Here is a 13,686-nt window from a genome sequence, read left to right as displayed (position 1 = left end):
AGAAGAGGCATATAAGAATACTGCTAATTCTGTAGAAGTAATTGGGTTACCATGTGTTTCTGCTGCTGTCTACTTCTAATTTTTCTATATAATTAAATAGTTGTAGCTTACTGATTTTAATAAGTAATTCAATTGCAGCGCCTCTGTGCCAGAAGAGACCTGCATTTTGAGCAGCTTTATAACACTTGTATAGGAAGGTACTTGTTTTAAAAATTAAAAATTAATTTGTGTTTAGTCTGTAAATCTACTGTATTAATTTATTGCCCAAATGTAGTCAAATAGAAGACTTCAAATGTAACCCTGCTACTGAACTCTGGGGCTTTAAACTGGCTTTTCTGAGTTGAGTTTAGAATTTATATATATTATTTTCAGTTGTGCCTGTGAGAGGTAGGGACTAGTGAAGACCATTGGATGGAATATGAGGGAAAATATATCAATTAATTGTTAGGGGTTTTTAAGTCTTAAAATATCTTTAAAACACTGCATTTTTTCATGTTTAAGAAAGTTTTCTTACCCTACAGTGTTCTTGGCAAAATTACTGAAACGACTCTATGGTGAAACTTCATCATCTTCTCCTGTGCATACTTCAAATAGAGGAGAGGAGGTGGTTCTTGGAAATCTGGGATCAAAATCCAAAGAAAAGAATTTGGGTAATGTTCAGACTTCATCAGCAGATGCTAGCACATCAACTGATACACCCTGCAAATCATTTCAAGGTGAGACTATCCTTTTTCTGATGATACGCTTTTAAATATAGCTGCTTTATTTCAGAACAGTATAGTATGTACTTTTTTCATCTATTGATACCAACAGATGAATTTGAATACCAGTGCTTCTGGTACTTAATACCTAGAACACTCGAGGTCAGTGCATAAGTCCTGTGAAAACCAAGAAATAGTCTTGGTGTATAAACATGAATGCAGCATTTAGCAGGAGCAAATGTGAAACTTCAGTGTAAGCTATAACTGTCTTTGGTGTAATGTTTGTTGAATGATAATAAAATTACTTACACTGGTACAACTCTGCTCAGCTGTTAGAGATACACCCAAAGATTGGTGAGAATACATGATCCAGCACTTCCTCCTGCCCTCATATTGCAACAGAAACCCCATGGGGAACACAAACGCAACAGAAGGCAAATATCAATTCAGAGACTGTGTTAGTACCTTGCTAAAGAGAATTATTTTGTGTGTGTTTATGCAGTGAACATGGCACATGAGTATTTGTACAGGTAAGTAAAGGTCCTTTTTCCAACAAGTTGTTGAATGTGAACAGTGTGCCAAAAGATGGAGTTGGAAAATGAAGTAGCTGTGGTATTACTTTTGGGTGAAGGAGTCTGTGCACAGATATAGGAGTGTGAATTGCTTTGTATTCGTCTAAAACCAAATTTTCCATTACTAGAAGGTTGCTAAACTACCTTGAAATAAAAAGATATGTTTCTCAAGAGTATAAAAACTTTCTCCAGGGGAGATGGTCATGTAGACTTTTTACTTGCAAATGAGGAAGAACTGACAGTGGATATAGTCTGAGGCAGGAGAGTAAAGTCCACAAAGAAGTGAGCAGAATGAATAGTAGGATTAGGGCCCTGTACTACATAATAACAGATGTTTGTCTTGTCCAAGGGTCTGCTTGGTAGGATTAAACGGAAGACTAGTTTGAACTGCAAAGGAGCTCTCAAGCGCTGGTTGATCTTCAAGAATAACCTCTCAAAGCACAAGAATGGCTCATTTTGACATGCAGAAAACTAAGCAAGTATTGCAGGATGCCTGACTTGAGCTCAGATGTGTCTGGGAGCAGCAAGAGGAAAGAAAGTAAGGGAAGGCTAGATGGGACAAGGCAGGCACGGGAGCTGTGTCATCACTGTGAAAGCAGTCCCACAGTGCCTGAAAAAGAAGAGCAGAACATGTCTGGTAACAGTAACCAGGTTCAACCAACAGTCCAGTGACACCAGACACCAGGCAAGTCAGTAATGACAAGGCAGGCCTGAGGTCAAGCCAGTGTGTAAAGTCTGTCAGTCAGGGTGTGCATCAGTTGGGCTGTGTGCCCAGGCACAGGCGTGACTTCAGTCTGGCTGAAGCTGGGAACTGCTTAAAAGCTTCATCATGAAAGCAGCTTTGAGTGATGTGAGGGGAGCCTCTGCTGAGGTGGCTTCTTACAGGTCTTTCATAAGCAACTCTTTCTTCATAACAATCTGGATCAACAGCTGTGTGATATCTGAGAGCTGCCTGTAAGTGCAGGCAGCTACACTACTGAGAAGGAGCTCTGGACCCTTATACAGAGAAGGTGAAAGCAGATATTGGCTACTGAAGAGCCATCTAAAGATACTGCCCAAGTCTGCTGTGATGGAGTTAGGAAGGCCAAAGCTCAGCTCAAAGGGATGTGGGGTGAATCTCTTGAGGGATGTGGGAAGGAACAAGAAGGGTGGGGATAACAACTGGAAGACTAAAGAAGATGTGGACCCACTGCTTAATGGGCAAGGGACTAGTGACAGAAGACAAGTAAAAGACTGAGGTACTTGGTGCCTTTTTTTTGCCTGGTAAGACTTGTCTTCCTGCTTCCTGGGCCCCTGAGCCTAATGATAAAGCCTATGGAAGTGAAGAATTGTCCACAGTAGACAGTGACAGCTGAGGAGTAGTTAACTCAGTTGTGCAATTGCATACCAGTGGGACAAAGACTTGTGCATCCAGGGATGCTGATTGATGTCATTGTGAGACTGGTTTCTATCCTCTTTGAGAAGTCATCACCATTGGGAGGTTCCTCAGTGACTGCAAAAGGCAAACACCATGGCCATTTTCAAAAACAGAGTCTAGAAAAGTGAGCCTGTTAGGGACTGAATCCTTCTAGAAGCTCTTTCCTGGCATGTGAAGGACAAAAAGGGAATTGGAAACAGTAAGTCTTGTTTTACCAGAGGCAGGTTGTGCAAACCAGTTGCCTTCTATGCTGACATGACTGGCTTGTAGATAGGCAGGGTCTGTGGTATGGTCTCCTGTAGCATTCTTACAGCTACCAAGGTGAGATGTCAGCTGGGTAAGTGAATGCAAGTAAAAGGCTCAAAGGATGATAATCAGCAGTACAAAACTTGAAAGATGGCCATGTGCTAGTGATATACCTTATTAATTACCAATTAATACTACAGTGCAGTCCTTTATCTGATGTGGTAACCAGCAACACGGGCTGGGGGTACCTAACTGGAAGCAGCTCCACAGAAGAGGACCTTGGGGTTCTAGTGGGTGCCCAGTTGAGTCAGCATTGCATCCTTGTCACACAGGCAACTGATGACATACTGTGCTGCATTAGCAGTGTAGCCAGCACTTTGAAGGAAGTGATCGTTCCTGTTGTGAGACCACACTGGAGCAGCATTTGTGAGTTCATAGTGTCCTGTGACTAGTGGGCTCCTCCGTAAGAGAAAGGTGGTGAGAGAGTAGAGGGAGTCCACCAAAGGGCACAGTAATGACTAATGACCGGGGAGCCAGATGACACTGTGGATGAGGAGAGACAGAGAATTGAGTTTCAGTCTTAAGATGGAAATTTCATTAGTTCAGCTACCAAGTGGGAAGGGAGAATATAGAGAAGACTGATCTGTGCACTTTTTGGAAGTGCTCAGTGACAGGAGCAGGGATGACAAAGAAGTTGTGGTAAGAATAATTCCAGTTGGACAGGGGAGGGAATGCGGCTTTGGGGGTGACCAAACACTGGGAATGGGCTGCCCAAAGAGAGTTTTGGTATCCCTATCCTTGAAAGAGCCAAAAACAACAGCATACTAGAAAGCTTTTACTGGGACTTGGACTAATGACCTCCAGAAGTCCTTTCAACATATATCAGTCTAGAAATCTGTGTTACTGTTTTTTGGTTTGATTTTGCTTTTCTTTTGTTGTGGATTTTTTGTTTGTTTTGGGGTGGGGTTTTTTTGTTTTGGTTTTGGTTTTTTGTTTCATTTAAAAAGAAAGAAAAGTTCCCCACCCAATATGTAATAAGGATGGCTAGTAACAGGTTGACTTCCTCACATGTCCCTTTGGTAGAATTTGCTTTCAAGGGTTGTGTAGCTGTTGTCCTGTATTGCATCCCTACTGTAATAGAAGATTGCATGGAAATTTCACTTTCTGCAGTTCCATTTGTTTGACCCACATTTTGATTTTCTAGATCAGTACTTCTGGTACTTCTTTTGTGTAGTCAGTAATGAGAGGCATATTTTCAAAAGGCTGATAAAACATTAAACTTACTCTTTACAATGATATGTGATAGCATTGGGAACTAATTGTCCTTTCAAAATAGGTAACAGGCTCTGTGATGAAGTTGTGCTAAATAAGCATGAATATGAAGTAATTTCTTAAACTAATACTGCTTTCATTTGTAGTAAATCTATACCATTCCTTATAAATTAGGGCCTGCCCAAACTCCCACTGAAGTGGGAAGTGAGGGAGAGAATTTATTTGACCTTGTGATTTTTAACTCCTCTGATTGTTTATGCCTGATTCCTAATACAGTGTTACTCAAGGTAATGAAACAAAAGTTTTTAGTTCAGAATCCTAATATGGGTAAAATATAGATCATGGGATAGGGAACATGGAGCAAAAAGAACAGGGCCATATTTAGGATTTTCACAGCAAAGCAACAAAGCTGTTTTTGAAATTAACAGCAAACTGTAACTGAGCTTGCTTTCTGTTAGAGGCATGCAAATGCTGCAGTACTATAGAAAGGGTTCTGCCTTGACTGATGTTCAACAAATAAGTACTTAAAAAAAAGCCTTGAAGGGGGTTGAAGTAATAAACTCATGGGAAAAAAAGATAAATCAGTTATCCATCTGTGAAACCAACAGACAACCATTCTTTTCTGGTTGTGATTTTATTTAAATTTAAGGAGCTCTTGCATTTACATGTTGTGATTTTATGACATTGAACACTGAAAGTACATCTTTAGTGATAGGCTAGAAGATTTGAGCTATAAACTGTCTGACCTCAGTGAAGGAAAAACATAAAGGCATTGATTGAACATTTTGATCATAAACTATTTTAAGTTACTTCTTACTTACAGATCAAAGGTTACAGGTGTAACTATAAAGCAGCTGATGATGTCAGTAGCAGTAGTCTAAGATGGGTAATTGGAAGCAACAATGGAAAATGAGGGAAATTGTTTTTGTAGCTATAAACTCTTTTCTAGTTTGAAAGTGATTATTTCAGTCCTGCAAAATACTACTGAAAAAAATGTAGTGTCAGTAAGAAGTTGAGGATTTCTCTAAAAAGCTGACTTAGTCTTAACTATTTTCTAGCATTAAATAACGGGTTTTACTATAAAACTCATCACAACGTTCTATTTGCCTTTAGCAGTTATTTTCAGATTGTGAAAATACCATTACCAATTTGTCCAAGCTAAACCACCACTACCCTCCCCCCAGCCAGATTCTGATCTTTACTGGAATGCATTTCCAGCGTTGCCTTAAATGCCTGCATCCTGAAGCATAATAGAGACATGCCCGTAAAATTTAAAGATCATACTTTCATATCCTGTAAATATTTGCATTTACATCCTTTTTTGAGATCAAGTTGAATTTGAGATGAACTTGATAGAATACCAGGACACTTTTAATGTTGATCCTCATATAATTTTTGAAGATTAATAATTTACTGTGAGAAAGGGTCATCCCATAAAGCTCCTCACATAGTTCTGGAGCTAAAGTTTACAATGAGACCCAGAATAACTGGAGATGGGAGGCACATTCTGAGGGACACCTTCCTTTGTGACTATAGTGTGATCTTCTGAATGCTATTTGTGCTTTCCTTAGGAAGGTGGTAGTTCTGTTAGGGATGGAGGAAACGTGGAAGTGTCAAGCTTCTTCTGAATCCCAAAGAAGGAAAGAAGTCACTTATCGTTTCTTTTTTTTGAAGTGCTTAAGGAAATACCCAACAAACCTGAACATATGCCTGTGGTCAGAATTTCCGTTCTAGGGCATAGTAAGATGTACCATCCCTTTGGATTCTATGTGTCTTAAATCAGACTTTTTTCCCCTATTTTACCAAAATTCTCAGTGAGAAAATGAACGTAACCAAAATAGGGATTCCTATCCCCCAGGACAATTAGGTAAGACTTCTAACCATTTCTTCCCTAGAGGAACATGATCCTTCTATTGCAAGAACTATATTTCTTAACTTCAGAAGATGTAATAAAAAAGTTTTTTCTTGCTTCAGCATAAAATTAAAGAGGGTCTAGATGGCAATCTTTATTACCTTAAACCATTTAAAAGTTACACACACATAATGAACCTGAGCCTTATGGCAGGCAAAGTAGTAAAGGGAGCAAATGAAAAGGTGACAGCTCCTACAAATAAGAGAACATTTTCCCTATGCTTGCAAATATGCTTCCAAATGCTGTATTAAAAATACTTAAAAACTTGCTGTATCACAAAAAAAAAAAAGGTGTTTGGCAAAAGACTGAACATTTCAAAATACATATTGCACACTTGGATATGGGTTTTGACTAAACTTTGTCACAAGGATAGGTTTTGTTTGTTTCTGACCCTTGTTAGAGCAGGATCTACTTGCAACAAGGATTAATTTAATGAAAAATGTTTCTCATGAGGTCTGCAGTTCTGTAATTTCTTTACTTTTTGTTGATATTTAAAAACCTCACTAATTATTTTTAATAGCTTTATATTCAGAGTAGACATGCATGCTTCTACCTAGAGATTTGCTAATTGTGGAATTGGCTTTTTCACAGAATCACAGAATGGGTCAGATTGGAAGGGACCACAGTGGATCATCATCTGGTCCGACCTCCCTGCTCAAGCAGGGTCATCCTAGAACACATTGCACAGAATTGCATCCAGATGATTCCTGGATATCTTCAGTGAGGGAGACTCCACAAGCTCTTTGGGCAATCTGTTCCAGTGCTCAGTCACCTGCACAGTAAAGAAGTTCTTCCTCCTATTTGGGTGGAACTTCCTGTGCATCAGTTTCTGCCTGTTGCCTCATGCCCTGGTGGTTGGCATCACCGACAGGAGCCTGACTCCATCCTCTTGGCTGCCCTGCTTTAGACACTTACATATATGTAGCTGAGGTCCTCTCTCAGATCTCTTCTCAAGGCTGAATAGGCCCAGCTCCCTCAGCCTTTCCTCATAAGAGGAAACGGCCTCCTTAGTCTCAGACCTTTTTCTTGGTACAAATGATAACTACTTTTTAAAGGACTTGGGGTTTACTGATCGGTGTTTAGCGGCTTCCTTATAAAAATGGAAATTTCAGAGTTGCTGAAGAAGGATAATTGCATTCAAGTGAAATATAGTGTTCAGTTTGTCTGTATAAAGCATACTGTGCCACTTTTGATGTTTGCATTTTCCCTAATTTTGAAAAAGGAATTTGAAATGCAGACAGCCTGGCCAGAGTCTTGGATCTTGTAGAGGCAACCTATTTGATCTTTTCTTCTCCTTCATTTAAGTAAGAGGTAATGAAGAATAGTACTAAGCTGTTACTACTGGTAGGTTTTAGTTTTCTAAAAAAGCCAGAATCCATGTTATGTTATATAAATAGGCAAAATGCAGTTTACTCCATATTTATTAAATAAAAACATGAATGTCTATCAAATGTGACATATCCCAGCGTTCTTATCCTATATGAGGAATTTCTGTCAAAATTCAGTACAGCTGTGTGATAATTTTGTATTCTCCTACTTACTTGTTCCATTGAAGTTACTGATGCTGACAGTATACTGTGTTTAAATCATCAGTAGGACACCAAGACTGTGTCCTCATTCTAATCCTTTCTTCCTGCAGCCATTCTCTTATAGAAAACTTAAGCTTGTGACACAAGTGCCTAGAAGACAGAACTTGTCTAAAAAATGTGCATGAATAGCCCTGCGTTTTAGTTGATCAAATTGATGAAGTGCATATGGCTGAGAAATTAAATTCTAGCAGTACTCAAGGCAGTAAACAACTTTAGAGGCTTGTTAAACAATTCAGAGTTGCTTTAGTTAATTACTTTGAAAGACTGTCTATTGTGAATAGGCTAAAGAGCAATGGAGATTATAATTATTATACAACAAAGTATTGTCACACAGTCTTATGGTCTTCGCTCAAGGGTTTAAAAATTCTCTCATTACGTGATATTTACAGTGCCATTACACTGTGCAAATGGGACAGATATATCCAGGAGTGAGTGTCTTCTTTGGCTGAAGACAACAGCCTCTGGTGGCTGTGGCAAAAATGGTTCCCCACCAGTTTTACAAGCTGGTAGCTGCATGGTTTAGGGTAATGTAGAGATACGGGGTTTAGGGGAGAAGGGGAGAAAAAAATGAAAGCCAACTGAGCAAAAACCCAGAAACAAACCAAAAGCCTCTGTTCAGGCTGAGTGGGGTGCACGTATAATATCTGCAAATTCTGTTGTGACAGAAACAGCCTTGTTCAGTTTCCAGTTCCCTTAGCAGTGTTTTTGTGGGTTTTTCTTTTGTTTTGGTGTTTTTTTCTGCTGGTTGACAGATCCCTCCTTTTTCCAGTGTTCTTATGTATATACATTCACCCATTCTTCTCTACTACCTGCTTGTTTCATCAGCTTATCTGTCATAGGGAAAGCCTCTGGCCTCTGTGAGAACAGAATGTAGTTTAACAAGTAGCTCATCAAAGAGTATGTAGGGATTGCCTAATTGGAGTAGAAAATGCCAGCTTTCGCTCTAAGTGTAGACAAGCTCTAAGCCTAAATGTAGCCAGCTGCAGGAAAACAAATTATCTTGGTAAAGGAAATGGAAAAATGGCTTTGTGTAAGAACTTGATAAAATGGCCTTGTTTCAGCTACAGAATGGCTGATAGCTGTAAATTGAACTACAGCATAGTAATGGTGTAACATTCTCACTGTCCACTTTGTCACCCTGTTTGAAGTCAACTGACAAAATCAGTTGTGTGAGACCCCACTCCTGCTCTGATTTACACTACGGAGTTTATTACTTAAGCTGCCATTGTCAAAATCGTAGTTATTCAGAGTCAAATCTCATGTTTTCTGCTGTTACACAAGCTTACTTTCTACTTGTCTTTCTTAACAACTGTACCCTCTAACAGTTATTTGAAAAGTGGAAATGCTTATAATGTGAGCTTTGTATTGAACTAAGTTCTGGGGAAATGATTTTCCATAATTTTTTGTGCTTTGTGTTATTTTTTTACACGAGTGGGAATGGACTGTTACTGCTGACTTTGTGTTAGGGAATAGAAAATGTCGATTTGGGGGATAAAAAAAAGGTTTAAAATCCTGAATTTTTGTTCACTTTTATTCTGATGAGCATATCTGTTTATTTTCTGGTCTTATTTCAAGTGAGTTCCAGTAATAACATAATCACTTCATCAGTGAGGGTAATTAATTAATTGCAACTTAGATATGGCCTTTTAGATTCAATGTTGTTGCATTTATTAAAAAAAAAAGTATTGATTGACAGGGGTGTATTTGGCTTTTGAGAAGTGTTTTGAACAAATAGGATCTGCAGCACTAGGAGAAGTAATTGAGCTGAGTACTAACTTAATGTTAAGATAGCTTTATGCTCCTGTTTATACAGCTAGAATTCTTAGACATCTAATCAAAATATTGCATATAATCATATACCAGGGCATCTGTGGGACACTGAAGTTTTTAAAATAAATAACTTACCACTTAGCTATATAGTTTCATCATTACCTCCTATATTCAACTTTCAGAAAACAAAAACTAGCAAAATAGCTTGTACCACTTTTTAAATTAGCTATCTTGTAATTTTAAAACTGCCCTCTGCCTGTAGCCAGATTTTGCTCTGAAAAGTTTTGTGTTTCTTGGTTTCCTCAGTCAGTGGTTTTTCCATGCTTCACTCTCACTTTGTATTCTGCTTATTTTTCACTACTTTTTCTGGGAGAATGTAGAAATTGTAGTGATTTGTAGGTAAAAAAAAATTCTTCCCCAGACGATGAGTGAGAACAAGAGGAAGAAGGATTTGTACTTTTTTAATCAGTTTTTTCTCTGTGACAAAGAATATCTGCCATTCCTAATGTAATGAAACTGAAGCTGAGTTATAATGGTGAGTGCTGTCTTCAATAAAATGAGCTATAATACAGCCTTTCTACTTGTCTAAAAAAAAAGTAAATTAAGAGTTAGTGTGCATGTGGGAGATAGTGAGGGAAATAAATGTGAGTTCTCTTGATCCTTGTTTTTTATGAATTTCCCATCCTAACTTTGGGTCTTGTAAAATGGATATGTCTTTATTGACCTCAGTTTCCTTTTGAAGTTTTTGGTTTTCATCAAGCTGAAGGAAAAGACCATGATGAGGAAGTACTTCTGAGGATTTTCTCAAGTTGTTTTCTTCTTTCAGTGCTCTAGTCTAGTGTGCTGCGTAATCTAGACTTACTCTCTTCAAGGAAGTAAAGTACTTCTGGTGACGTGAAGTGTCAGGAGGGAAGTCGTAATGAACTGGCTTGTTTAAACATGCTACCAGGCACAAATGGTACATAGCCTAAGAACTGGGAGCACTCGTCTGTGGCTTGTATTCTAAGAAAAAAAATCTGAGAATGCAGTGAAAGCATGCTATTGCTTGACAAACAAAGGATAGTAGACTTTTTTTGTGTAAACATAACAATAAAGTAGCAGAAATTAAGGTAAATTAAAAAATTCAGTACTGCTGTTTACACTAATATGTTGTGACCATTAATATTGTAGAAAAGATTATTGGAATAAAATAAGCGTATTGTACTGCTTCCCCACAATGTTCTCCAACAATATGCTGCTTGAGGATTTTTTGAGCCAGAGGACAACATGTATCTATTTATTTTAAGACTTTATTCTTTCATCAGTTTATTGTTTGAATGTATGTTATCAAGCAATTTGGAATAAAACTATACACTTTGATGGTTTACTTGGCAAACAGGGAAGTTTGTCCTTCAGGAAAAAATAGCAGGCATCTTCAGAATTTTAAAGAATTTTGCAAAAGAAAAAGCTTTTTCAGTATTCTGTTACATGTATTGGTGCCAATAAAATATGTGACTGTAGCAAGCAATGTAACTTGAGATAATTAGGTATTCAAAAGACATTCAGAAAACTTTTTTTTCATAAATAAAAAAAAAGAAAGAGATGAAGAATCTTTGGAAGGAGTATATCATCTTCAACCAGAAACTGGCTAGAGTGACTCCCCTAGTTTATTCTGATAAAGTACAGATAATCAGGTCTTAGAACAAGCTAAAGGAATCAGACTGTAATGGTAAACTGTAGTAGCTCTCCATAAAGGGAGTTCCATAATTTTGTGAGAAACAAGTTCCTACCTGCAGTAGTGAATTTCTACAGAAATACTTCATCAGCTACTCCTGTCACCCTGCAAAATAGCACAACATTTCCATTTCTGTGTGATGGTTATCATTTGAGTGAAACAAATGACCAGCAGTAAATGACTGCCTGTTCTTTGCTAGGTTGTTTATTATCATTATCACTTTTTTGTTTTTGTTCTCTACCGAATGTGCTTCTCTAGTATTGAGGGAGAGGTTTCTGCTGAAAACTGAGGTCAAATAGCAGGAATTATGCAGCACTCCAAGAAAAAGGATTTTACTTTCTGATTGCACAAAAGTCTACTTGAGCTAAAAGCTTCTGTTGTTGTGGAAAGCACTGTAGCGTGCATTGACTTGAGACTTAAAAACCTGTGAAAGTCAACCTGTGAACAGAGGTTGTTTGCACATAATATAACACCTCGTGTCCCTGAAGTTACTCTGATGTACCTTATCATGGCAGACTAAGGTAACTATAGCTTAGTGGTCAGGAACTTGGATGTCATCTGAAGAAAAATGAGTATACATTGGGGAATGGGTGAGTATTTCGGATCACCGGATTTGTTCACGCTATTGAAGGACAATTTGATGTCTTCACGTTGATCAACTGTAAAAGTACCTATTTTCCAGTACCACAGCTCAGGAGGAGGTGTGTATATTCTACATTTAGTCACCTTTGGTGCACTTCAGTTTATGAAGACTTTTTGAAGGAGACAACTCTTGCCCAGGATTTGTATGTGCATTGTCTTTAGATACTTCTCTTGCTAGACAGTGAAGGGGAAAGTGATTGTGTACAGATAACAAGGGGGTGTTTATGTGCGTTGGGGATTGTCAGAATTTTCAGGTTGTAGTCTCATTTGTATACATACAAATGAGGAATAGCTATAACATGGTCATACTCGAGCTTTCCTAATAAGTAAAATCATACTTTATGTAAGCTTTTTAAAGGAGATAACAGACCTCTTTCAAGCCTTATTTTTGTCCAGATTATATCTACTGTAACACCACATAGAAAATGCCTACTGACAGTAATGACTTTCATAGAAGGTATGGCATTGAACTAATCAGACCTTGTATTTGAACCAACATCAATCCCTCACTTCCTGTGCTTTTTTGTAAAGACCTATTTTTGAGGATAAACTCTTTCATTCTATTTGGAGAAGTGATAGCCAGGTGTTTCCAAGGGATAATTTTGTGAAAAAGATAGTCTTGGTAAGATTGGGCTAACTTGTCAGCTGTCTGTGGGGGCTGCAGGATGTTCTAGATGGACTTGGGTCCTCTAATTGCAGTAGGAGTTCTGCCCTATGGGAACTTAGCAGTGGGTTACCAAAGCTTTCTGAGTTGCAGGGAAGCACTTCATGGGCAAGACAAAATTTCTGTCTGATTGTGAAGCTGTACAGTGTGCTGGTGTCCAGGCAGGGTGGCTCTGTGAGGGATGGCCGGGGCTGCCCCATGCAGCCGGTTCCAGCCGGCTCCAACCCACCCACTGCAGGGCACGGCTGAGCCCACAGCCAAGGGGGGGTGCCTTGGGGAAACTTCTTTGAGAAAGGAGAGACTAAGAGAGCTCCTGAGAGAGGAGGGAACTAAAAGGAGTGACAACAGTGGGAACCCTAGGGTCAGAGGAGGAGGTGCTCTGTTGTTGAAATGTTCCTGAAGGACTGCAGCCCACAGAGAACACCTGTGGGGGAAAAGGAAGGAGCAGCAGAGAGAAACTGTTGCACACTGACTGTAGACAGCCCCCACCACCACCTTGCACTGCTTTTTGTCTCACTGAAGGGTCTGCAGCAATAGTGAGTAGGTGAAGTTGGGAGTGAATATAAGCCAGCAAGGAAAGGTTGTTATAGTTGGTAAGTGATCTCCCTGCTGTTGATTCATGAGCTCTTAGTCCTCTTCCCATTTCATCCTGCTGAGGGGGGAGTGAGTGAGCATCTCGTGGGTGTTTGGCTGCTAGCCAGGGTCAACCCACCACAGAAACTAGAAGTGATTCAGTCTCTGTCCAGTCTTACAGCAAGCAAAGGACCAAGATTTTTTTTTTAGTGGATTTTAAGATTTTAACCAGCAGCTGAGTATAATTGCCACCAAAGGACCAAGATTATATGAACATGTGTTCTGGCCATGTTTGTGTCTGAGGTGTGCCTAAGCATGCTTTATGTTCAGGCAGTCTGATACCTGTTTGTAGTAGGGTAGCAAGAGATAACATAGCTGGCCAAGCAACTGACATGCTTGCAGTTGTAATGTTGGGAAGGGCATGATGTAGATTCACATCCCTACTCTGTGCACAAGGTTGAGTTACATGCAAAGAATCTCTTTGTGTGGGGAATGTTGTAGAAAAGAACACGAGGAAACTTGAAATCACTCAGAAGGAAATAAACATTTATACATCCTTGTAATTTAAACCTGTCGCTAATTAGCACTTCATCATTAATCAGCCTGGGGGGGGG

At 39.0% G+C, this 13,686-nt stretch overlaps 1 protein-coding gene across 4 annotated transcripts in view; it reads left to right on the top strand.

Annotated features, from left to right (window-relative positions):
- ERICH1 (glutamate rich 1) overlaps window positions 1-13,686 on the top strand; it is a 66,160-nt gene that overhangs the window by 12,975 nt on the left and 39,499 nt on the right. For 2 of the 4 annotated variants that reach the window (XM_017814583.1, XM_017814582.1), the window contains exon 2: window positions 522-716. In XM_017814583.1, coding sequence (XP_017670072.1) covers window positions 522-716 — 195 coding nt within the window. Of the gene's footprint in view, window positions 1-521; window positions 717-3,436; window positions 3,636-13,686 lie in introns of those variants that run through there. The other 2 variants (XM_017814584.1, XM_017814585.1) reach the window with 2 other exon arrangements.

Source organism: Lepidothrix coronata, unplaced genomic scaffold (genome assembly GCF_001604755.1).
Source record: "Lepidothrix coronata isolate B3197 unplaced genomic scaffold, Lepidothrix_coronata-1.0 Scaffold45, whole genome shotgun sequence".
In the NCBI taxonomy this organism is placed as follows: domain Eukaryota; kingdom Metazoa; phylum Chordata; class Aves; order Passeriformes; family Pipridae; genus Lepidothrix; species Lepidothrix coronata.
This window is presented reverse-complemented; position numbering and strand designations above follow the sequence as displayed.